This window comes from Mandrillus leucophaeus, unplaced genomic scaffold, assembly GCF_000951045.1.
Source record: "Mandrillus leucophaeus isolate KB7577 unplaced genomic scaffold, Mleu.le_1.0 Scaffold208, whole genome shotgun sequence".
Taxonomy (NCBI): Eukaryota; Metazoa; Chordata; class Mammalia; order Primates; family Cercopithecidae; genus Mandrillus; species Mandrillus leucophaeus.
The window spans coordinates 941209-966328 of record NW_012102121.1 but is presented as its reverse complement, the minus strand read 5'-3'; the positions used below and the strand labels follow the sequence as shown (position 1 = coordinate 966328).

The following is a 25120-nucleotide window of genomic DNA, read 5'->3' as shown; positions in this document are numbered from 1 at the left end:
TGGTCAGGCTGGTCTTGAACTCCTGACCTCAGGTGATCTGCCTGCCTCGGCCTCCCAAAGTGCTGGGATTACAGGCATGAACCACCGCGCCCAGCCTTGTAATTTACCTTTGATTGTGACTTGAAATGCAGTATGATCCTATGTGGGGCACGTAGTAATGTTCAGTGTTTGCTGAATTAATTCTGAGCGACACTAAGAAATTCCTCTTTCCCAGTCATATTCTGTAACATATTTCCCATTTGCCACAAAACCTGCAGCTTTTTGGCCCAGGTAATGTCATTTGCTGCCATTTTGATGATTTTAAAATGGTCGTGGGAGTTGAACATAGTCATGAATTCAGGATTCCTGAGAATGTAGACAGCCATCCCAGTGGAAAGAAACGTTCACTTAAGTAAGAGAAGTTTGTTAGAAAGAGGAAACAGTTTATGCTAAAAAAAATTTTTTAAAGTCTTTGAGAAGAATTTTTGATTTAGTTTTGACCTCATGAAGCTGGTAGTTATGCATAGTTTGTACCACCGTTTATGAAGATAGAGAATCTAGTCAGCACGTGTTGGTTTATTCTAGGAATTTTTATGGAACACTTCTGTTGCTGGCACCAAGTGCTGACTATGGTTTAAAAAAAGACTCGCCTAAACATAGGGAAGAAGAGCATATTAAAAGGAGTAACTAAAACTGATAAAAGCTCAAGTCACCTTTCTGATGATGAGAGGCGGGGCACTTAATGCAAAAGGGTTGGGAAAGGCTTCCTGGAGGGACTGGGAGGCGATCTAAGCACAGGGAACCTTCCCGGGGACTGCAGTGTGGCATAGCGGCAAGGTATGTGCTGGGCAAATGATAGGTGTCTTGGGAGACAAGGCAAACAGAGCTGGATTAGGAGCCATTAAGTATATATTTTTCTTTTTAAATAAAATAATGCACTGGGTGAACATGTAAACGCTAAGTTGAAAATCTGCCTTTCCCAGGTAACCCTTGTTAATCTTTCTACAACTTCATTTCGTACAAACCTGAAAAATAGTGTTTTTGTCTTTAAATGGGCACACGCTCCTTAACACTGCTGGGCGCCCAGGCTTTCTGAAGCCTCATGCGGCCGTCCCTCCAGCACTGAAGGCTGGGACAGCCCAGCTCCCCTCTAGCGCCCGCACAGCCAGACCGCGGGGGGGACGGGCGGCGCACGCGCGGGGCCGCCGCCCACGGCCGGATCTGGGGCGCCGCCGCTCCGGGTGGGCGCCAGGCAGGAGTCCTATCTTGGGTCCAGGGCCGGTAGAGCCCCTTACTGGGGGTAGGGAGACCGCGCACCCGCCAGAGCCAAGTGTCAGGGCCTGCAGACGTCGGGTGAAGCCACTGTTAAAAAGTTGGCGGTCACATCGTGGTAAGGGCGGGTGGCAGCAGCTAAGCGAAGGGGAGTCGGCTGACGGGAATCAGTGCGCACTTCCTTCTGAATTGGGCGTGTGCAGTCGGTTCCTAGGGAAGTGCTCTGCTGCAGCCACCAGATTTGACGGATGCTGCTCTCCAGCTCTTAACATAGAAGCTAAACTGGCGTTAAAATTCCATGAGCATAAGGACATTTGTCCTATTCCCCATTCAGCTGTTGAATTAATGACTGGAAAACATTGCGCGGAGGTTTTTCGGGGTGATATGGTTTATTTTTTAAACAGCAAATGGTATAAATCTCAGGTACAATTCAGTATCTTCTTCACCAGTTTTTTTTCAGCTTGTATTATTAGTACCACTAACAGCGTCTGTTGAGCCCTTCATTGCTATGTAAGCAGCCATATTTAATTCTCAGAACAATGTAATGAGGGTGCGCAAATACACATGAAGAAACAGGTTTCCAGACGTGAGGGACCTAACTCATTCCAACTTGCATGAAGCTCGTATTGAAAACCAGATGTGACTCCAAAGCTAGGTTTCTTTTCTCTCTTGCCTCACTCTTAATATTGCTTAAGTTTCTCCTCAATCTTTAGGTTTGGGCAGGGGCAAAGAATACATGGGTTGTTCTTCCACATTCTGCAAAAACATTTACCTAAGCAGAGCACAGGTAGTGAGATGAGTAGAGAACCGAATTACAAGATTCTGGATGTCAGTCTTTGCTGTCACTTCTTTGGCTTGTGCTAGAACAGTGGTTCTTAAAGTGTCACCTAATAAATTGTTTGAAAGACACATTCTAAAGTCCTGTCCCAGACCTACAGAATCAGAAACTGGTGGTGGGGACCCAGCAAGCATGCTCAAATTTGAGAACAGGTAGACTACAGGGTAGTTTCCGCATATACAAAAGGTGTTTTAATTCTTGCTGTCAGTCTCAGAAGGTTCATGCTGAGATAACCAAATTTAGATAAAGGTGCAAGACTGTCTCTTAAAATCACATTTTTTCAAATTGCCATAGCTTGCTAGTGTTCTCATTCACTGTGCTCTTAAAGCTTCATTTTCCACTATTTTAAGAGAAGAAATTGCTATGAAGTGTATGTCCAAGTTAGGAAGTTCCCTGGACTGAGCTTGTTTAAAACTTGCAATAGGCCAGGTGCAGTGGCTCAAGCCTGTAATCCCAGCACTTTGGGAGGCCGAGGTGGGCGGATCATGAGGTCACGAGTTCGAGACCAGCCTGGTCAACATGGTAACACCCCGTCTCTACTAAAAGATACAAAATTCGCTGGGCATGGTGGCTCACGCCTGTAGTCCCAGCTACCTAGGAGGCTGAGGCAGGAGAATAGCTGGAACCTGGGAGGCAGAGGTTGCAGTGAGCTGAGATTATGCCACTGCACTCCAGCCTGGGTGACAGAGCAAGACTTGGCTTAAAAAAAAAAAAAAAGAAAAATCAACAACAAAAAACTTGCAATAGCAGGGGCTGCCCATTACTTAACCTTCCACAGCAATTTTAACAGTGGTATTCTGTTCCAGTGGTTAATATTAAATCTATGTGTCAGTATTGGTGGCTTTCAACCTTGGCTGCGCATAATCATTTTGATGCTTAGGCTACACCTAGCCGAGTTATACAGAACCCCTGGAGGGTGGGACCTGATCAGTGTTTTAATGTTTCCCGGGTAATTCCAATGGTAGCCAAGGTTGAGAACCAGTACCATATGTACAAAAAAGTTGAGAAGCTAATTTCATGTACAGAAAATTTGCCACTGTTCCAAGAGCACTCTCAAGGGACATAATTGGCCTCTATTCCTATTCTCTACAAGTATGAACGGGCAGGAGAAGCATCACAGAGAAAGCAGAGTTAGTGCTGGAACTTGTATTTTTGTGATGTCCTTGGTTATTTTAAGGGGCTTTGTTTTTTCATAGGTTCTCCCTCATTACGTTGTTCTGAGAATTAAATATGGCTGCTTACATAGTAATAAAGGGCTCAACAGAGGCTGTTAGTGGTAATAATACAAGCTGAAAAACTACACAAACCTATCAGTTTCTGCCTCTTCAGGATATAACTATTAGGTTAGTGCAAAAGTAATTGTGGTTTTTGCCATTAAAAGTAATGGCACATTACTTTTGCACCAACCGACCTAATATGACTTTCTTTTAGTGTTCTTAGGATTTTTAATTGTAAAACATATATAACAAAATTCCCAAACAATTGTGCAATTCAGTGGCATTATTTACAATGTTATGCAACCACTATTGTATTTCCAAAATGTTATCACCCTAAACAGAAGCCCTGTAACATTGTCAATTAACTTCTCCTTCCCCTCCCCTGAGCCTTTGGTACTGGTTCTGCCTCAATGCATTTGCCGTTTAGTTCATGTAAGTGAAATTATACAATATTTGTCCTTTTGTATCTGGTTTATTTCATTTAGCATGTTTTAAAGGTTCATCCACAGATCAAACAGGAATGTGCTTCATATTTGGGGGAACTGTAAAAAGTATTCCTTTTAATGACTGTATATTTCACAGTATATTGTACACATTAACCATTTGTTGGTGGACACTCAGGTTTCTACTTTGGACTGTTGAGAATGCTGCAGTAAACACCATACAAGTATGAGCACTTTTTTTTTTTCTGAGACGGAGTCTCACTCTTGTCACCCAGGCTGGAGTGCAGTGATGCAATCTTGGCTCACTGCAACCTCCACCGCCTGGGTTCAAGCGGTTCTCCTGCCTCAGCCTCCCAAGTAGCTGGGATTACAGGTGCCCACCACCACACCCGGCTAATTTTTGTCTTTTTAGTGGAGATGGGGTTTCACCATGTTGGCCAGGCTGGTCTTCAACTCCTGACCTTAGGTGATCCGCCTGCCTAGGCTGCCCGAAGTGCTGAGATTACAGGTGTGAGACACCGCACCAGCCCTCCATTCTTGTCTTTAATTCCTTTTGTATAGTCATCCCTCAGTATCCATGGGGGTACTGGTTCCAGGACTTTCCATGGATACCAGAATCTGAGGACACTCAAGTCCCTGACATAAAACAGCATGGTTATTTGTATATAACCTACACATCCTGCATAACTTAGCCATCTAGCTCTAGGTTAACTTGTAATACCTAATACAATGTAAATACTATGTAAACAGCTGTTATACTGTATTGTTTAGGGAGTAAGTCTGTACATGGTCAGGAACAATTTTTCCCAATTGTTTTTGATCCAAGGTTGACTAAATCCATGGATGTGAAACCCAGAAAGGAGGGCCAGCTCTGGGTCATGTGGTAATTCCATGTTTAGCTTTTTTTTTCTACTGCAACTGCAACGTTTTACATTACCACCAACAAAGTAGAGAGAGTTCCAATTTCTCCATATTCTATTTTCCGTTTTTTGGATCAGCGCTATCCTAGTAGGTATGAAGTAGTATCTGGTTTTTATGTGCATTTCCTTTATGACTGACAAATGCCGAAAACGTTGTGAGATTTGCAAAAAATTTTAAGTGTCCTATAAACAATGCTTTTTCTTCTTTTTTTGAGACAGTCTTGCTGTCACCCAGGCTGGAGTGCAATGGCATCATCTTGGTTCACTGCAACCTCCTGACCTGGGTTCGAGCAATTCTGCCTCAGCCTCCCGAGTAGCTGTGACTACAGGTGAGTGCTACTGGCTAACTTTTGTACCTTTAGTAAAGTACACCACGTTTTCACCAAGGTGGCCAGGCTAGTCTCAAACTCCTGACCTCAGGTGATCTGCCTGCCCTGTTCTCCCAAAGTGCTGGGATCACAGGTATAAGCCACCGTGCCCAGCCCTAAACGATGCTCTTAAATGTATTAAAACACAGGTTAAGAAATTTTTAGAATTTATACATAAAGCCAGTGAAAACTGAAATCTGTCACAAGCACTTTTCTGAACACTGGTCAGTTATACTTTCCTGAACGTCTCTAACTTTAGGGTAGCTGTGGCTGTCTGGCACAGACTAAAAGGAAGTTGACAAACACGGATGGGTTGGGAACCTTACTTTTTAAACACAAAGGTCTCCTTCTTAAGCTTGTATTCTTTATGAGAACTTGTTCTCTCACGCTCACTCCAATGTATGCATAGTTTTCTAAGTCCCCTTCTTCTTGGCTCATTACCCAGTCCTCCACTTTTACTCTCCATCCTATTTAATATTAAATATTTAACTATAGTTCAAGAGTATTTTTGCATCACTCATTCAGACTAGCTAAAATCAAGTTATGTATCTTAAAAGCCAAAACTTGATGATCTGGGGGAAAAAAAAAGCCTGTAGTGACACACATTGGAGATGCTTTGTAATTAGTATATTAAGGAGACAATACATTTCAAGAATTGCTTAAATTCTGATACCGATTTAAGCATGTGAACATATGACTTTTAAACATACAATTAAAGCTATTCATCATAATTTGCTATACTACCAACATTACTTTGGAGCATAAGTCAAATGGTTTAAAGTAATCCTGTAACATACCTAAAGAACACCTTCCTATATTATGCATGCAAATTACTTCTCCACGTAAAGGTCTTTTCACTTTAATTTCTACATTACCCAGCTCTGAAGTCACTACTCGGGCTTATGGTCCACAGACAAGGAGGGGGGTAAATGGCCAGGACTGGTCAAGATATATATGGATATATATATATATGAATGGCACAGCAGAAGGAAACACAATTCTGGAAGTGCAAGCCTTCAAGAAGCAGCATATTATGATAAACCCCTCCTACAGAAAGGTATCATTTTTATCACTGATACCACAGGATAAATTATATATTACGCCATCTTCAAGTAACAGTTGAGGCAATAGAATAAATGCAAAGGCATTACAATGAATCCCACTTAATACAAAGAACTATACAGACCAACACTTCTCTACAAATTTTTTTTTTCCTCATTGCCAGTTAAATACAGAGTTTTACTTTCATAGCTTAACAATGAAGGGTCATACACTGAAGCCAACACATATACCTAGCATTTCAGTCTAAGCTTGTCCACGTACATAGCTGAAGTCAATTACAAGGTTTGGCCTAGAAATGCTAGGGGAACTTCTTTGTAGTTTTTACAGGTATTAAACTTCATCTTGGACACTGAAGTCATCATACATACAGGGCAAAGTCAGAGCTTTTATATTTGCGTTTATTCTTCATTTAACTTTTTAAAACACTACTATAGTTGAATATTAAAACAAAAACAAGAGCAAGTAGTGAGCATATTATGATTACAGTCCTTCACTTATTCACTAATGCACATTAAATGCCAGCAGTGAGTGTTATTCACTGGCCCATTAAGAGGTCTGACACTGAACACCACCTCTGGGATGATGTTCATCATCCTCATATGCTTCTCCATTGTAATGGCGCCGTCTTTCCTGATTTGGATCAAAGTCCACCAGTTCTACTTGATCCATCTCATCAGTCTCTTCCACTTCCTTCCTCTCGGGTAGGAGTTTTTCCAGCAAAGACAGTTTATCAGGAGAGAGAAAGCCATTCTCAGGAAAGTTTACCTTCGAAAGAAATTTTTACTGTTCAATCCAATTTCATCATTAGCTCCTTAGTATCATTAGTATCATGGACCCATTTTCCCCAGAAAAAGACATGTAAACACGTAATATTTAGGTGAATCTGCCAATCTCAGAACAGGCTCTTAAAAGGCACAGTGCATAGCATACTCTGAACTAGAGCTCAAGGATTATGACCAAAAGCCAGGCTTTATTAAAAACGATTGCATTAAATAAAACTGCACTTTAACAACCATTGTTCTACCCACCAAACTGACTTTTTAATACCAAAACCCATCCTGCAACAGCCTAACTCTTCTTATGAGATATTTAAAGCTATTCTTACTCTCAAAAGGGTAGTTCTTTCTTATCCAAAGATGTTTTTAGGCCAGGTGCGGTGGCTCATACAATTGGGATGACAAATCCCAACACTTTGGGAGGCTGAGGTGGGCAGATCACCTGAGGTCAGGAGTTTGAGACCAGCCTGGCCAATATGGTGAAACCCCAACTCTACTAAAAAGCCTAGCGTGGCAGCAGGCACCTGTAATCCCAGCTACTCAGGAGGCTGAGGCAGGAGACTTTTGCCTGAACCCAGGAGGTGGAGGTTACAGTGATCCAGGATCGCACCACTGCACTCCAACCTGGGTGACAGAGCAAGACTCCGTCTCAAAAAGGAAAAAAAAAGTTTTAATTAATATTTTTGTGGTGACAGGCAAATTTAAGACTGAGGAAAATGACTGGATTGCTTTATACCTATTAACAAATCAAGCATTACACTACTTTGCCAAGAAATCTGCAATTATTGTAAAGCGCCTCTGAACTTTAAGATGCCAGTTACAACCTTTCATTACTAAAATACCCACTTGTCCCACACACCCCTCCCACAACCTATCTTTAAATATCCAATTAATGATGCAAAAAAACCCATCCTCAACTTAACAAAGAATGCTCAACATGACAGGAGTAAGTAGTATTAGGTAATTTTTTTTTTTTTTGAGACAGGGTCTCATTCTGTCACCCAGGTTGAAGTACAGTGACATGATCTTGGTTCACTAAAGCCTTGACCACCTAGGCTTAAGCAATCCTCCCACTTCAGCCTCCCAAGTAACTGGGACTATAGGTGCATGCCACCATGCCTGGCTAATTTTTGTATTTTTTGTAGAGATGGAGTTTTGCCATGTTGCCCAGACTGGCCTTGAACTCCTGAGCTCAAGTGATCCACCTGTCTCGGCCTCCCAAAACATTGGGATTATAGGCGTGTGCCAGTGGCACATGGCCAGATCCATGTATTTCTTGCTGAGTAACAAAACATTTAAGTTTCAGGTTGCTTAGCATTCAGAAATTTAATTTAATTTTATTTTTTTTAAAAAGAGACAGGGTTTCACTATGTTGCCCAGACTGTTCTCAAACTCCTGGACTCAAGGGATCCTCCTGCCTCAACCTCTCAAAATACAGGGATTACAGGCATGAGCTACTGCACCTGGCTGAAATTTTATTTTATCAGGTTTTAGTAAGCTAATTTTCTCAAATATTTTTAAAGTACTTTACAGCTTACCTTAAATTCGATGATTAGGCGACCCTTTTCATATGGTCTACGATAAATTGGCATGCCTTCATTTAGTACACACTTGATATCTCCATGCTTGACAATCTGACCTGAAAACATTGAAGCCAAGTTCTTTAAGTATGGTCACATTTTTATGAGGCAGGGAATATAAAGAACAAGAGCACTGTCCTAGCTCGTTGGCAGGAATAAAACTTACGTGGCAAAACAATCCTGTTACCTTTCACTTACGGGTTTTCCAAGGGCTGCCAAGAAAGCCAAGACTTTATAACTTCATCTCAGCCCAGAGGAGGATATGTAACCAAGAAAGAAAAACAATGGGTTTCCCTCAGTGCCTATAACTACACTTTGTTATTGGGAGACAAGGAAAATACTAGAATAGAAAAGAGAAGTTTAAGCTTGCCTAGTTCCCATACCTGGATGAGAGGTGATGACTATGGTTCGGTTGTCAAGAGTGGATATCGGCTTCTGGAAGCCACACAATGCTTCAACCAGCTGTATGTCCATACACATGAAAAGGTCTTCTCCTCGTCTGCATAAAATATGACACATTATTTATATTTTTCAAATCACCAATCAGTAGATGTACTAAAGCGGGCTGTTTTTTTGTTTAATACAAGCAAAGGGTCTTTTACAAAGACACAGACACCCTTTTCTTCCCCCATCGTAAAAATCAAACAGAGCAGAGATCTGGGAAGAACAAACATGTGGAACCTGCCAGCCCTGTTTCCTAGATAAGGTTTCGAAGTCATTCCACACATTCTAGGCAGCCTTTACCATTTACCATCTGTGAATTGTTTCATTACCTAATTTTAAATCTGGTTTCTCAGAGGAAAAAAAAAAACACAAACAACTCTTACAAGAGTGAGGGTTAGGCCGGGCGCTGTGGTTCGCATCTGTAATTCCAGCACTTTGGGAGGATGTGGAGGGTGGATCACCTAAGGTCTGGAGTTCAAGACCAGCCTGGCCAACATGGTGAAATCCCATCTCTACTAAAAATACAGAAAATCAGCCAGGCATGGTGGCGCACACCTGTAGTCCCAGCTACTCGGGAGGCTGAGGCAGGAGAATCACTTGAACCTGGAGGCAGAGGTTGCAGTGAGTTGAGATCATGCCACTGCACTCTAGCCCGGGCAGGGTCCTAGATAATTTAGGCTCTATGAAATTAAACAATGAGGATACGTCCAATTTAAAGGGACTGTAAGAATTTCCTCATTGACGTACCTGAAATAATAGTTCCTGGCATATTGTGAGTGAACACAGCCTTTCATATTTAACGTAACAGCCCACTTCCTCCTTCTCGTGCTTAGCCTTTCCTCTTTTCCAAGCCACATTAATAGAACACCTTTAGGCCAGGCGCAGTCGCTCAGACCTGCAATCCCAACACTTTGGGAGGCCGAGGCGGGTGGATTACCTAAGGTCAGGAGTTCGATGCCAGCCTGGTCAACACGGTGAAACCCGTCTTCTACTAAAAATACAAAAATTAGCTGGGCATGGTGGCGGGCACCTGTAATCCCAGCTACTCGGGAGACTGAGGTGAGAGAATCGCTTGAACCCGGGAGTTGGAGGCTGCCGTGAGCCAAGATCGCACCATTGCACTCCAGCCTGGGCTTGTTAAGTGAAACTCCATCTCAAAAATAAATAAATAAATAAAACATCTTTAATCTTTAATACTCTTCTCAAATGACAGCATCAAAATCCTGAGCTTGACAACATTTCCCATTGTCTTCAGACATTTGTAAAATATTAGTCTTTTTTTTGAGACCAAGTTTTGCTCTTTTTGCCCAGGCTGGAGTGTAATGGCACCATCTCAACTCACTGCGAACTCCGCACCTCCCCGGTTCAAGTGATTCTCCTGCCTCAGGGACTGCCACCATGCCTGGTTAATTTCTGTATCTTTAACAGAGATGGCATTTCATCATGTTGGCTAGGCTGGTCTTGAACTCCTGACCACCCGCCTTGGCCTCCCAAAGTGTTGGGATTACAGGCGTGAGCCACCAAATCCAGCCGAAATATTATTTCATTCTAAACCAGTTAAGATGCTCCCAATTTCACCTCCAGTCCATTTAAAAAAAAAAGAAAGATGGGGTCTTACTGTCACCCAGGCTACAATGCAGTGGCATGATCATAACCTTGAACTCCTGAGTTCAAGCCACTCTCCTGCCTCGGCCTCCCCAGTAGCTAGGACTCCTGGCCTCAAGTGATCCTCCCACCTCAGCCTCCCAAGTTGCTGGGAATATAGCATGCACAGAGTCTGTTATGTTAGCCATGGACATATTTGATATAAACATGTGCTGTTAATCATCAATTTTTCTTGTGCTTCAGTGTTGATCATACTCATTATTTAGTTCAAAACGGTAGACCTGAATTTATACTTAGTAATGTTCCAATTTAAGTTTCCTACAGAGATGCTTTTGGGTATTTACAATTAAAAGCAATTCAACTTTATCATAAACTTGGGATTGAAAACTGGTGAGTGTTTTAAGGTGCTTAAATTGTTTTACAAAGATTGAGGGCAAATTTTTGTCCAGGGATGTTTTCCCCAGCCATCTGCTACTTAGGTTCACACAAAACATCTAATTGAAACACATTTTCAACGTTCCATACTTAGAGACAAAAAGCTAAAAATCTGATCCTATGTATTCAACTTCTTACGATCCAAACAATGGTTAACAATCTTTTTCCAGGAAATAGGTTTCAAAAGTAATGGAAAACACTTTAAAAAAAACAAACAAAAAAACAAACCAAAACCAACAACCCAAATATGTAAGACATCAGTTTGGTTGATAAAAGTCTTTACCGAGTAAAAACAGCATGGTCCTTCTGATCTAACACAATGATAATATCGCCTGGCTCCAGTCCTGGTTCTTGGTCTCCTTCACCATGGAATGTTATCTTCTGGCCATCTTTCATGCCTAAAAACATTAGTTTTATACTCTTATTAAATATCCAACTAAGGTCAGAATCATACAATGTATACATAAATGTTTGTTTATGTGTAAAAATCACAGAAATGACTAAGAAAGCCCACTTAAGTAGTTCAGTCCAATTTGCTCCTGAAAAAAGATATCACAGTGGAGAACACAAACTCTAGAGGCAAAGAGACCAGCCTTCAAATCTCAGAGCTGCTATTCACTGGCTGGATTACCCTGGGGAAGCTGCATATCCTTTCCAAGTTTCAACTTTCCCACAGACACCTACACCTCATTAGCAATGTTGAGAGTATTAACTAAACAGGTATATGCTGGTACTAAACCATGACTGGCAAACACTGGTTATAACCAAAAAATGTTAATTATTTCAATTTCATTACTTATAACACATCAAATTACTTCTATTAAGTCTAACAGCAATGTAAATCAAGACCCTTCTCTCTATTGTAGTATTTATATATAAAACAAAAAATTTTAAATCTATCTTTTCTTGAGATAGGATCTTGCTCTGTTCTGTTGTCTAGGCTGGAGTGCAGTGGCACAAACATGGCTCACTGCAGCCTCCATCTCCTGGGCTCAAGTGATCCTCCCACCTCAGCCTCCCGAGTAGCTGGGGACCAGCTTTAAAAATTTTTTTTTTTTAAATAGAGACGGGTTCTCATGTTGCTCAGGCTAGTCTTGAACTACTGGACTCAAGGGATCCTCCTGTCTCAGCCTCCTATAGTGTTACGATTACAGACCTGAGCCCATGCCTGAAAATCCGTATTTTTTAAGAACTATTCAGTATAGTCCCCTTAAAAAAACGGTAACTACATTTTGGGAGGCAGAGTCAGGAGGATACCCTGAGGACAGCACCCTGGAGCACAGGAGTTCGAGCCCTTGCCCTTGCGTCATTTAAATTAAAACAAGCAAACAAAACAATCAGCGCTAGACCCTCCCTTAGCCCATGTGGTCCATAAAACACAGGGAGAGGAGTATTTTCTAACAGGGCAGAAAATTCTTAAACATGTTTTTTTTGTTTGTTTGTTTGTTTTTTACTGAGACTTCCCTACCCCTCACCTCTGACCCACATATTTTAGTTCAGTAAGGGTTTGGACAACAACTCTTACAACGTAACTCATGTAAGAAAACCTGTGTTTGTAGAGTGTTACACTGAAGCAGTTATCTCCTGATTATTTCCCAAGATCACTCTGGTTACCTAACAGAGCAATCGTGTTTCCCCTTTTAGTATGGAAAATATTAATCCTGTATAAAAAGAGCCAACAGTACAATGAATTCCTACATATCCATCCAATTTAGCTTCAGCAGTTTCTAACTCATGACTAGTATTTCATGTATTATACCCCTACCCATGGCCCCCACATATACTTTCAAGTAAACTCCAACCACATCCATTAACCCACAAATACTTCAGTATGTATTAAGTCCTCTTAAATAAGGACTTAAAAGCACTACCATTATCATACACTGACAAAATTAAACAATCTGTCTTTAATCGTGTATTGAGGCAAAATAACTTGTTATGCTAGGGAAGCAAACTCAGCTAGGTTTTCCTGAATGAAGAGCAAGGGTAGGCATAGCACAAATGCCTTCACTTGCTGAGGGCATTAATTTCAAGTTCTCACTTAGAGTTCACTGTTGATAGGTTCTTTCCCCCTCGGCTGTGTTACAGTGACATGACATTATTTGAGGACCTGCATGACATTATTCGAGGTCATTCTGCTAGAAGTCTCAGTTTCCAAGAACCTATCAACAACGTTAAGACTTACTCTATAAGCTACTGGTATCAAGAACACCTCAAAGTATAAACCCCAGGCATGGGCCCACTAAGCGGGAAACACATTAAGTTCAACAACTGGCCAAGAAAACTTATTTTTACCTTTCAATGTACTACATTCTTGGTGGAAAACCCTGGGGGTCAGAGAGGCCAGTATAATGAGTCACATGATAGAATCCTATTGCAGCCACTTATGTTAATGTAGATTTGTATATTAACAGTTCCAGATTGGTATCATACCATAGTACAGTATAATAGTAGACCCATTTAAAAACAGCAAAATCTGAAAAGAGATTACCATAATGTTGATTTAAGTTTCCTTCTGGGGTTACATACATTTCTTAAAATTTCTGCAATGTACTGCCGTAATACATTTTAAAAGGTTTTTGTAAGTTGACAAGAGTAAAATTTAAAAACCGACAAATCAAATCCCCCCCCCCCCCAAAAAGGTTATATATTTATTTCTAAATCTGGAGCCCAATAGGTAGAGAAGTGTCAAGTCTAAAAAAAAGGAAAAGTAGTCTAAATTCTTTCAAATCAATTAACGGAGCATTTAAATACAACAGATGGGCAAGTAAGCCAATTAAGTGGGCCAATACGTTTATTTAAACAAGTCCAGGTCAGGTATGGTGGCACACACCTGTAGTCCAGCTACCTGGGAGGTTGAGGTAGGAGAATCGCTTGAACCTGGGAGGGGAGGTTAGAGTGAGCCAAGATGGCATCACTGCACTCAAGCCTGGGCAACAGAGCAAGACTCTCTCTCAGGAAAAAAAAGAACAGAAAACATGTCCATTAGTTTAAAAAATAAACATGACGCCGGGTGTGGTAGCTCATGCCTGTAATTCTAGCACTTTGGAAAGCCGAGGCAGGTGATCACCTGAGGTCAGGTGTCCGAGATCAGCCTGGCCAACATGGTGAAACCCCGTCTCTACTAAAAATACAAAACATTAGCCAGGCGTGGTGCTGGGTGCCTGTAATCCCAGCTACTTGGTAGACTGAGGCAGAAGAATTGCTTGAACCTGGGAGGCAGATGTTGCAATGAGCTGAGATCGTGCCATTGCACATTCCAGCCTGGGAAATGAGCGCAAAACTCTGTCTCAGAAAAAACAAAAAAAACCATGAATTTTAATGAGACCCAATTCTTCACCTAACTCCCTTCTCAAATCCTTAAAAATATGCCTATCCCTTGATCTAATAACTCTTAATTAGGAATGTGTTCAAATAACTTCATTCTAATTTTTTAAAAGATGGAAGAACTATGGTTTAACAGCAGAGAATTAAGTTTGGAACACTATTCAATCATTTACAGGACCACTGATTTCAAAAGATAATCCTGTTTATATTAGATGAGGAGATTCCTTATTTTCTATTAGTAATATACCAATATGCAAAATTATGTCTGGATGGAAAAACATTATATATTATGCTGCTAAGATTTCTGAGTGATAGGATCATATATAACCTAACTAAGAATGGTTTTTTTTTGAGATGGAGTCTCGCTCTGTTGCCCAGGCTGGAGTGCAGTGGCCGGATCTCAGCTCACTGCAAGCTCCGCCTCCCGGGTTTACGCCATTCTCCTGCCTCAGCCTCTGGAGTAGCTGGGACTATAGGCGCCCGCCACCTCGCCCGGCTAGTTTTTTCTATTTTTTTTAGTAGAGACGGGGTTTCACCGGGTTAGCCAGAATGGTCTCGATCTCCTGACCTCGTGATCCGCCCGTCTCAGCCTCCCAAAGTGCTGGGGCTTGAGCCACTGTGCCCGGCCAAGAATGGTTTTTAAACTATAAAATGTTAATAATAAATCTGCCACAGCATTCAAGACTTCAGAATAAGTAGCTCAGAACTCACCTTTGTCAATATGAACTTCTAGAATCTTCTTCTCTCGAACTATCTTCCTTCCGTTGCAGCTTTTACATCTATCTTTAGGACTGATCCGCTCCCCATGGCCCTGGCACTCCATGCACACAGACTGAATTTGCTGAACCATTCCAGGTCCTATCTGATGAATTCTTATTTGCATTCCAGTACCTCGGCAATTGGGACAGCACTCTACTGCTCCTTTCTTACCTCCTCTACCTAAATGTAAAAAGAAAATTGAATAACGTATGAATTAGTGTATACAGTAGTAAATGTTTTAAGAAGACAATTCCTAAATGCTGTACTTTTAATATTTTCAAAGTCTGATGGAATGCTACCCTCTGAATATGTAACTGATGAAATCATTTTAATTAGTTTTATTCTCATTAGAACATACTTCATTTCCAGTAAATAACTTTTACTTATTACAAAAAAAGATACCAAGCTAGCTTGATCCCAATTATATTTAAAATATACACAGAAAATAGTGCTGTTATTTCTTTAGGTGGCAGGTTTTCAGTCGGTTTTCTTTATATCAGCCCTCCCCTCCCCCAAAATCTACGTAGTGTACGTGAGTCAATTTTACGTATCCAGGAAGTCTTAGCTCCATTTTCAGGTGTCATATTAAAGACGTTTAAAAAAACAAAAAACAAAACAAAAAAAACCCGTACCTTCACATTTGTCACAAATCACATTCTTTTGCAGAGCCAGTTTTCTTGTTGCACCGTTATATAAGTCTTCTAGGGTTACTGAGAGCTGATGTACAACATTTTTGCCTAAAACAAAGTATTTCTCATTACAAATCTGTTTGATATTGAATCTTACTTATTTGTGCTAAAGGCACTATAAAGAATGTGAAAGGATAATAAAAGATGAGCCTCACAGGGTACATCTGTTGACTACCTACTATATACACAGAATATCCTCAAACTGTGATGTAATCACAGATGAGAGAAAATCAGGTCAGAAATTAAATATTTGCCTAAGGGCATAGACATGACCATCTTGGAAATATGGTAAGCAGAAACATTAACCTCAAAGTCACTTGAGAAAAACCAACGTTATTTAAAAGGGCACATTTCACAATAATCCAAACATTCATTTCTGTCACAATATATTCTTTGAAGCTTTCACTTCGTACCGTATTGAGCAACGTGACCAATTACTTCATCCAAAAATTCTGTAGCACAGTAAATTCTCATTAATCAAGATTGGCCAGGGAAGTTGATGCATTTATTGAGTCACCACAGAAGAGTATCAATTTCTACTTCTTCCTGATTTAGTAGAAAACAGCCCATTTACTGCTGGGCCAGCACCGGTTGTTTTAAAGGCCAAATTTCTCATACCTTTTATACTAGCATTGCCCAACAGAACTTTCTGCAGTGATAAACGTTTGGTATCTGTTCTATCCAACACAGCAGCCACGAATCACATGTGCTTTCTTTAGACTAAGAAACTGTAGTTTTGTTTTTTTCTTAAAATTAATGGAGCCACACATGGCCAGTGGCTCCTAAGGAGTGCCTTACTTCACTTAAATCAGAATGGGAAACGGAAGGTCAAGATCTCATAAGGACACGGAGGTTAGAAATATGAAGTCACCTGCTAATAAGTTAGTAAGTTCCTAGCTACTGATCCTTCCACAAGGACTTATTCACAATATTACTGCCTTTCCACCAACTGAAAAAAGTTCTCAAACTCGTTTCTGTTCATGCCTAATGAACATTTTTACTTTCTAATCAAGCATGAAATACCATTAATTATGTCCTTCTGCTCATAGCTCCACCTTTAGTTTTGGCACGCTAAAATCTAGCTGCCCTTATTTTGTACAGTGTTGAGAATATAAGGAAGGAAAAATAAAGCTTCTAGAGCTTGGGGAAGCACATTTCCCCAAAAATAACCTCTCAATATGATCTAAAGCCACATAAAATAGCTTGCCAATGTTAACCTGCAGGTCAGTTCTTTGTAAGATAAGTGAAAAACCACCACTACTTTTTTGTGGACAAATTCTACCAGTTTAGTAAGCAAGTGATTTGGATTATGCACTTTCTTTTTAAGGAGTTTAAATATCTTAGAAGCTCAAAGTGAAACTTAATGGCTTGGCCATTCATTCTAAAACTGGTTCTGCTCATCAGCCCTTGTTTGTATTCACTATACTGGTAATAAAGTGAGACTAATTTCTCTTGACTTAAACACTTTATTCCTATGAGCAGTATTTCTAGAGCCCATAGGCCACTTTCCTGATAAATATATTAAATACGTAATTTTGACACAATAAAGCTGAAGCAACATTAGATAGGTGGCAGGCAACGAACCAGTTTTCAGCCCTGGCTCTGTTGGTTTGCTATATGAGCTTGAAGACGTTTTATGTTTCTGAACTTTAACTTACTCTCATTTGAAAAAGGCCACTGTACCTACCACCATCGAATTCCTTTGGGGAGTGAGGGAACACCAAATAAGTTCTGTAAAAAGGACTTGGAAAATTATATTGCTATATACTTTCTCCTTTTTTGTTTTTTTGAGACGGAGTTTCGCTGTGTCGCCCAGGCTGGAGTGCATTGGTGCGATATCAGCTCACTGCAACCTCCACCTCCCGGGTTCAAGTGATTCTCCTGCCTGTCTCCCGAGTAACTGGGATTACAAGCACGCACCACCACGCTTGGCTAATTTTTGTATTTTTTTTTTTTTGAGACAGAGATTCACTCTTGTTGCCCAGGCTGGAGTGCAGTGGCGCGATCTCGGTTCACTGCAACCTCTGCCTCCAGGGTTCCTGCCTCAGCCTCCAGAGGAGTTGGGATTGCAGGCGCCCACCACCAAACCCAGCTAATTTTGTATTTTTTGTAGAGATGGGGTTTCACCATCTTGGCCAGGCTGGTCTCAAACCCGGACCTCACATGATCCACCCACCTCGGCCTCCCAAAGTGCTGGGATTACAGGCGTGAGCCACAGCACCAGTTCTGTTCTCATAATTTGATAATATCTAAGATTTTTGGAAGCAGTCATTTGCTACCACTCTATTGGCTAGTTTTTTAGGTCCTTTAAATGTCATTTAAAAAAAAACGACACCATTGGCCGGGGGTGGTGGCTCACACCTGTAATCCCAGCACTCTGGGAGGCCAAGGCAGGCGGATCACCTGAGGTTGGCAGTTCAAGACCAGCGTGACCAACATGGTGAAACCCCATCTCTACAAAAATACAAAATTAGCCGGGTGTGGTGGCGCATGCCTGTAATCCCAGCTACTTGGGAGGCTGAGGCAGGAGAATCGCTTGAACCCGGGAAATGGTGGTTGCCCTGAGCTGAGATCACGCCGTTGCTCTCCAGCCTGGGCAGTAAGAGGGAAACTCCGTCTCAAAAACAAAAAACAAAACAACAACAACAACAAAAAACACGACACCATAAATCAGAGGCAGTTTGTGGTCAGTTTGCAACATTATACCAACATGTAAACAAACATTTAAAATGGGTGATTTCTCAAAGATCTGCTCTGACCAACAGCTAACTTTAGTTAGCTGCACAAAGACTAGATTCTTACCTCTCCTTTCTCTCTGCATCCTTCCTCCTCCTCCAAAAAACATATCAAAGATGTCCATGGGGGAGCCAAAACCGCCACCTGCTCCACCCTCTTTAATTGCCTGTTCTCCTCCTTTGTCATACAATTCCCTTTTCTTTGCATCAGAGAGAACTTCGTAAGCTTGAGAAATCTGTTTAAACTGTTTGAGAAAAGAAAAATGAATTTTTTAAAAAAAAAAACAAGTGTTACCTAGCTACATTACACTTGATCTTAGCTAAAAAGACCGAGAAGTGATCATAATTCCTGTATTAGATACTCGATTTCAGATCATAACAGAAATACTACACATCTGGCAATGAACTATTCATATTCAGATATGTCTAAGAGTATATACTACTCACCTTCTCTCCTTCATTTGGATTCTTATCAGGATGGTACTTCAAGGCCAGTTTCCTATAAGCCTTTTTCAATTCTTCCTGAGTAGCATTGGGTTTGACCCCCAAAACATCGTAGTAAGTTGTTTCTTTCACCATCTTCTACTGCCTGAAATAAGAAAATGCAACTTTAACCGGCTTTCAACTGGTAGTTTTTAATTAATAAAAATGAGGGCTAAAGCCGAACAATCTCTTTGCCAAATCCTATTATAAGAACACCACTTTCCCTAAATTTCACCAAAAAGGTAACAATTCCTGGGATAATTCAGCTATAAACTCCAACAGACAAAACAAACTAATAATCATTACCGAGAAGTAATTCGAGAGCCGCCTTCTAGCACCTGGTTCCCATTCTCCCACACCAAACCTTCCATACTAATATAACACAACTATTATATGGATTCTTCCCGTTTCCCCTAGAGGCGGTGATAGTTGTAACAAAAGCAGCCCTGATATGGTCAGTCTACTGGTCATTACACTATCACTGTCTTTGGTAAATCTGATAAACTCCATACACTCTCCAGAAAAAGACATCTGGGCACACAGTGGTGGGGGGAGAGGTTTACAAAACAGATTACCGGCTCCACACAGCAAACCCTCCACCGCCCACGGCTTACAGATTCTCCACTTTCACGGCCGAATCCCTCTCGCCCCTCAGGCTGACAGTTTACCTGCCAGGTTTCCCCTTGCACTTGGCGCCGACCGTTAAGATTTCCTTCCTTTCTCCCTCCCACCCTGGACCCAAGTGGCGGAGGGGAAAGCCCAGCCCTCAACAAAGAAGAGGAGGGGAGACAGAGAAAGAGAAACCGAAAGCCGCAGCCTCCGCCCGGCTCCCTCCGCAGCCCCTCGCCCCTAGTTCTCTGTGCGCGTGCGCAGGGTCGCCAACCACCCCGCCCCCCAACAGTAACACGGACGGGGAGGGGGGCCGCGGGGGCGCGCACGGACGGAGAGGCGAAGGCAGCAGCTCTTTGGAGATCCCACGCTGGGTACGGAGGGAGGTCTAGGAAAGGTCTCGGGCCCATTCACTGTGCGTGGCGGGGATGGGTTGCCAGGGCACCGCACCAGCCCTCCAAAAGGGAAATCGTGGGCCCAGGAACTGACAACGCTCCTGCCCACGCGGCCAACGGCCTCCGGACCGCGGCTCCATCGGTTTCCCGGCGCCAATGGCGCCAGCCAGGGGACTGGGGAAAGCTCGAGGGCTCAAACTCACCGGTGCGGGCTGACGCCGGTGTGTGAGGGAGCGGAAAGGAGCGCGGAGCTGTGCGCAGCTCGGGCAGTTACCGCTCCTCCGCCTCTCACCGAGCGTTCTGGAAAGTTCCGCCCGGCGCGCCGCAGCCCTCGTCTTTTGTAGCCGAACCCTGGCGCGTCACCCGCCGGAAGTCCCGCCCCGCTCGGCCGCTGCCACCGCCCAGCGGTTACCTGGGCAACGGCGCGGGGGCGCACGGGTCGGGAGGAGCTGCGCCGAAAGGCCTTGTGGGGGTTGGTGCTAACCCGGCTTCCCGACGCTCGTGGAATCTTCTGGAGCCGTTTTCTCCACTCAGCAAGCCCGAGATGCGGAAGTCTCCGGCTGGTGGGGCATGGCTCAGGAGCAGTGCAAGTCCTAGGGTTCCCAAACCTGTGGGGTGGCCGCCTCCGCCCGCGAGGGCGGGAAGGGCTCGGGTACAGTGATCCAGCGGGAGCTGTGTGTGAACGGGGAAAGCTCTTGGAACAGTCTTGCCCGCCGCTCACCCTCCTGTGGGCGCCTCTTTCTGGGAACCCGCTGAGCAAGAAATGCTTGAGCCAGGTGGGTCTAGTCCCCAGACCAATAGCATACGCCTTGGGTCTTGCTGCTTTTCACACGCGGTCCAAGGCGGCTTAATTCATCAAATTGTGAAGTTGTTAGAGCTCTTTGTGCAAGTCCAGGCCCCTAGACACATGTTATCTGTCCTGGAGCTCGCTGACTCCTGCAGATTGAGCGCAGAGTGTCTGGCACTGAGCTAATCAGTGAAACGTTTGAACCGTCTTTGATGCACGGAGAGCCGTGGACCTCTCTGGTCAGGTTTTCACCCAGTTTGGCTACAGAGTAGCAGCAAGAGTGTCTAAAACAATTTGTTTAATTATTTGACCTAACTTTTAAATTCTACGGGTCAGTGAACCTGGATGTACAATCTGCAATGTGAGACCTTGGACTTTAAAATGGTACCACGGGGGCTTAATGGGAATTGGGGTCCGCTTCTTTATCCAGGGGCACAACAGAGAAGTCATTATCTAGCACCAAGAAAGATGGAGTTTGCCAGGCTCAGTGACTCACGTGTGTAATGCCAGCACTTTGGGACGCAAGCGTGGACTGATTGCTTGAGCTCGAAGTTTGGTACCAGCCCCAGCAACGTGGTGAAACCCCGTCTCGATTTAAAACAAAAACAGAACTGGAGATGCAGAGTTGAAAAACCCCAGTTAGACTTCAGTGAGAAGCCAACAAGTCAACAGACTGCCAGGGAAACCATGAGGTAGAAGTCAGTACGGAGAGTCTCCTATTAGACGTGATAGATCAGAGAGTTTCCTTGGGAAAAGTGGCAATTGAGCTGAGTTTTGAAAATGGGAGAAGAGCAATGGACAAAGCACGGGGGAAGGCTATACTAAGGTTTGGAAGAATATACACATCTAGATGTGTATAAGAGACAGGTGGTGGGGGGAGAGGTTTACAAAACAGATTACCGGCTCCACACAGCAAACCCTCCACCGCCCACGGCTTACAGATTCTCCACTTTCACGGCCGAATCCCTCTCGCCCCTCAGGCTGACAGTTTACCTGCCAGGTTTCCCCTTGCACTTGGCGCCGACCGTTAAGATTTCCTTCCTTTCTCCCTCCCACCCTGGACCCAAGTGGCGGAGGGGAAAGCCCAGCCCTCAACAAAGAAGAGGAGGGGAGACAGAGAAAGAGAAACCGAAAGCCGCAGCCTCCGCCCGGCTCCCTCCGCAGCCCCTCGCCCCTAGTTCTCTGTGCGCGTGCGCAGGGTCGCCAACCACCCCGCCCCCCAACAGTAACACGGACGGGGAGGGGGGCCGCGGGGGCGCGCACGGACGGAGAGGCGAAGGCAGCAGCTCTTTGGAGATCCCACGCTGGGTACGGAGGGAGGTCTAGGAAAGGTCTCGGGCCCATTCACTGTGCGTGGCGGGGATGGGTTGCCAGGGCACCGCACCAGCCCTCCAAAAGGGAAATCGTGGGCCCAGGAACTGACAACGCTCCTGCCCACGCGGCCAACGGCCTCCGGACCGCGGCTCCATCGGTTTCCCGGCGCCAATGGCGCCAGCCAGGGGACTGGGGAAAGCTCGAGGGCTCAAACTCACCGGTGCGGGCTGACGCCGGTGTGTGAGGGAGCGGAAAGGAGCGCGGAGCTGTGCGCAGCTCGGGCAGTTACCGCTCCTCCGCCTCTCACCGAGCGTTCTGGAAAGTTCCGCCCGGCGCGCCGCAGCCCTCGTCTTTTGTAGCCGAACCCTGGCGCGTCACCCGCCGGAAGTCCCGCCCCGCTCGGCCGCTGCCACCGCCCAGCGGTTACCTGGGCAACGGCGCGGGGGCGCACGGGTCGGGAGGAGCTGCGCCGAAAGGCCTTGTGGGGGTTGGTGCTAACCCGGCTTCCCGACGCTCGTGGAATCTTCTGGAGCCGTTTTCTCCACTCAGCAAGCCCGAGATGCGGAAGTCTCCGGCTGGTGGGGCATGGCTCAGGAGCAGTGCAAGTCCTAGGGTTCCCAAACCTGTGGGGTGGCCGCCTCCGCCCGCGAGGGCGGGAAGGGCTCGGGTACAGTGATCCAGCGGGAGCTGTGTGTGAACGGGGAAAGCTCTTGGAACAGTCTTGCCCGCCGCTCACCCTCCTGTGGGCGCCTCTTTCTGGGAACCCGCTGAGCAAGAAATGCTTGAGCCAGGTGGGTCTAGTCCCCAGACCAATAGCATACGCCTTGGGTCTTGCTGCTTTTCACACGCGGTCCAAGGCGGCTTAATTCATCAAATTGTGAAGTTGTTAGAGCTCTTTGTGCAAGTCCAGGCCCCTAGACACATGTTATCTGTCCTGGAGCTCGCTGACTCCTGCAGATTGAGCGCAGAGTGTCTGGCACTGAGCTAATCAGTGAAACGTTTGAACCGTCTTTGATGCACGGAGAGCCGTGGACCTCTCTGGTCAGGTTTTCACCCAGTTTGGCTACAGAGTAGCAGCAAGAGTGTCTAAAACAATTTGTTTAATTATTTGACCTAACTTTTAAATTCTACGGGTCAGTGAACCTGGATGTACAATCTGCAATGTGAGACCTTGGACTTTAAAATGGTACCACGGGGGCTTAATGGGAATTGGGGTCCGCTTCTTTATCCAGGGGCACAACAGAGAAGTCATTATCTAGCACCAAGAAAGATGGAGTTTGCCAGGCTCAGTGACTCACGTGTGTAATGCCAGCACTTTGGGACGCAAGCGTGGACTGATTGCTTGAGCTCGAAGTTTGGTACCAGCCCCAGCAACGTGGTGAAACCCCGTCTCGATTTAAAACAAAAACAGAACTGGAGATGCAGAGTTGAAAAACCCCAGTTAGACTTCAGTGAGAAGCCAACAAGTCAACAGACTGCCAGGGAAACCATGAGGTAGAAGTCAGTACGGAGAGTCTCCTATTAGACGTGATAGATCAGAGAGTTTCCTTGGGAAAAGTGGCAATTGAGCTGAGTTTTGAAAATGGGAGAAGAGCAATGGACAAAGCACGGGGGAAGGCTATACTAAGGTTTGGAAGAATATAGTGTTTTTAGGAAATTGGAACTAATTGGATATATCCAGAGCTAAGGGAGCTAGAATAGCTGGAGGTGAGGCTTCAGAGCTAGTTAGGGCATGCCTTTGTCTGTTGGTATATATGTTACGTTGAGAATTTTGAACTTTATCCTTGGAAGCATGCTCATGCTGCCTCTTCAGCCTTTCCTCTTTCATTAATTTTAACTGCTTTCCAGTGACAGAACTATCTGTAGTTTCCCATATACACCTTTTCACCTTTGTGTGCTTTTGCTTTGGCTGACAGACACCTGATTTTTTTCAATCTTAGGTGTTGCCTTCTCAAGTATCACTTCTGGTATAACATTTTTAGTTTAAACCAACCCTTAGTAAACGTCTGCTATTACCAGGCAGTGTACTAGGGCTTTGTAATACAAAAATCACGTAGGTCAGGCTGGGCACCGTGGCTCACGCCTGTAATTCCAGCACTTTGGGAGGCCGAGGTGGGCGGATCACCTGGAATCAGGAGTTCTAGGCCCAGCCCGGGCAACATGGTGAAATCCCTCTCTACTAAAAATAGAAAAAATTAACCAGATATGGTGGCATGTGCCTGTAGTCCCACCTACTCAGGAGGCTGTGGCAGGAGAATCGCTTGAACCTGGGAGGCAGAGGTTACAGTGAGCAGAGATGGCGCCACCACACTCCCGCCTTGGTGACAGAGCGAGACTGTTGAGTCTCAGGGAAAAAAAAAAAAATCACGTAAGTCATGGTCCCTGCCTTCAAGCAGCTCACAACATAGGGAACCAGAAACAAACAGTTGAGTGTTAAATGCTAATAGAGGAAGAGTAGAGGGGTGCATGGTGGCTCAAGCCTGTAATCTCAGCACTGGGAGGCCTAGGCAGGCGGATCCCTTGAGTTCTGGAGTTTGAGACCAGCCTGGGCAACATAGTAAGACCTCGTTTCTACAAAAATTAGAGTTAGTGTGGTGGTGTGGGACTGTACTCCCAGCTACTTGGGAGGCTGAGGCAGGAAGATGGACCTGGGAGGTCAAGGCTGCAGTGAGTGGTGATTGCACCGCTGCGCCTCAGCCTGGGCGACAGGGCAATACCCTGTCTAAAAACGAAACTAACAAAAAAGTTAACAGTTTTAAGAAGCATTCTTATGTAAAATAAAAAAAACTAGCAATAACTTTGTGTATGGTCTTCGTTTGTATAGAAATGGGATCACACAAGCTTTTTACAACTTGCCCTTTTCACTTTGTCATCTTACTATGTTAGGATTATTAATCTACCTCGTTATTTTTAATGGCATAGTATGCAGGCACCATAATTCCCCTGCTGATGAACATTTCAGCAATTTCCAGTGTTTTACAAACTGCTGCAGAGAAATTAGCAAATACAGCTTTGAGTACTCATGCAAGTATTTCTGTTGGATGGACAGCTAGAATTGAAATTGCTGAGTCAACATGAATGCA

At 44.0% G+C, this 25120-nt stretch overlaps 2 protein-coding genes across 3 annotated transcripts in view; one reads left to right on the top strand and one right to left on the bottom strand.

Moving 5' to 3' along the window:
• Window positions 1–676, top strand: part of SMU1 (smu-1 suppressor of mec-8 and unc-52 homolog (C. elegans)) — a 35240-nt gene extending 34564 nt beyond the window's left edge. Inside the window, exon 13 of the mRNA XM_011980004.1 lies at window positions 33–676. The gene's annotated coding sequence lies outside the window, so the exon portion shown is untranslated. The remainder of the gene's footprint in view (window positions 1–32) is intronic.
• A 4973-nt stretch (window positions 677–5649) lies between these two features.
• On the bottom strand, window positions 5650–20320 carry DNAJA1 (DnaJ (Hsp40) homolog, subfamily A, member 1). 2 transcript variants are annotated; one of them, XM_011979992.1, is made up of 9 exons: window positions 20140–20320; window positions 18897–19038; window positions 18517–18694; window positions 15658–15762; window positions 14978–15205; window positions 11223–11337; window positions 8839–8954; window positions 8414–8514; window positions 5650–6864 (listed from the first exon to the last, which is right to left on the bottom strand). In XM_011979992.1, the coding sequence occupies exons 2-9, from the start codon at window positions 19026–19028 to the stop codon at window positions 6646–6648; spliced, it is 1194 nt and encodes a 397-aa protein (XP_011835382.1). In that variant the 5' UTR covers window positions 19029–19038; window positions 20140–20320; the 3' UTR covers window positions 5650–6645. The 2 variants fall into 2 exon arrangements, with proteins under 2 accessions (XP_011835382.1, XP_011835383.1); XM_011979993.1 differs by having other exon boundaries at window positions 18897–19031; window positions 20140–20242.
• Between the last annotated feature and the right edge of the window lie 4800 nt (window positions 20321–25120).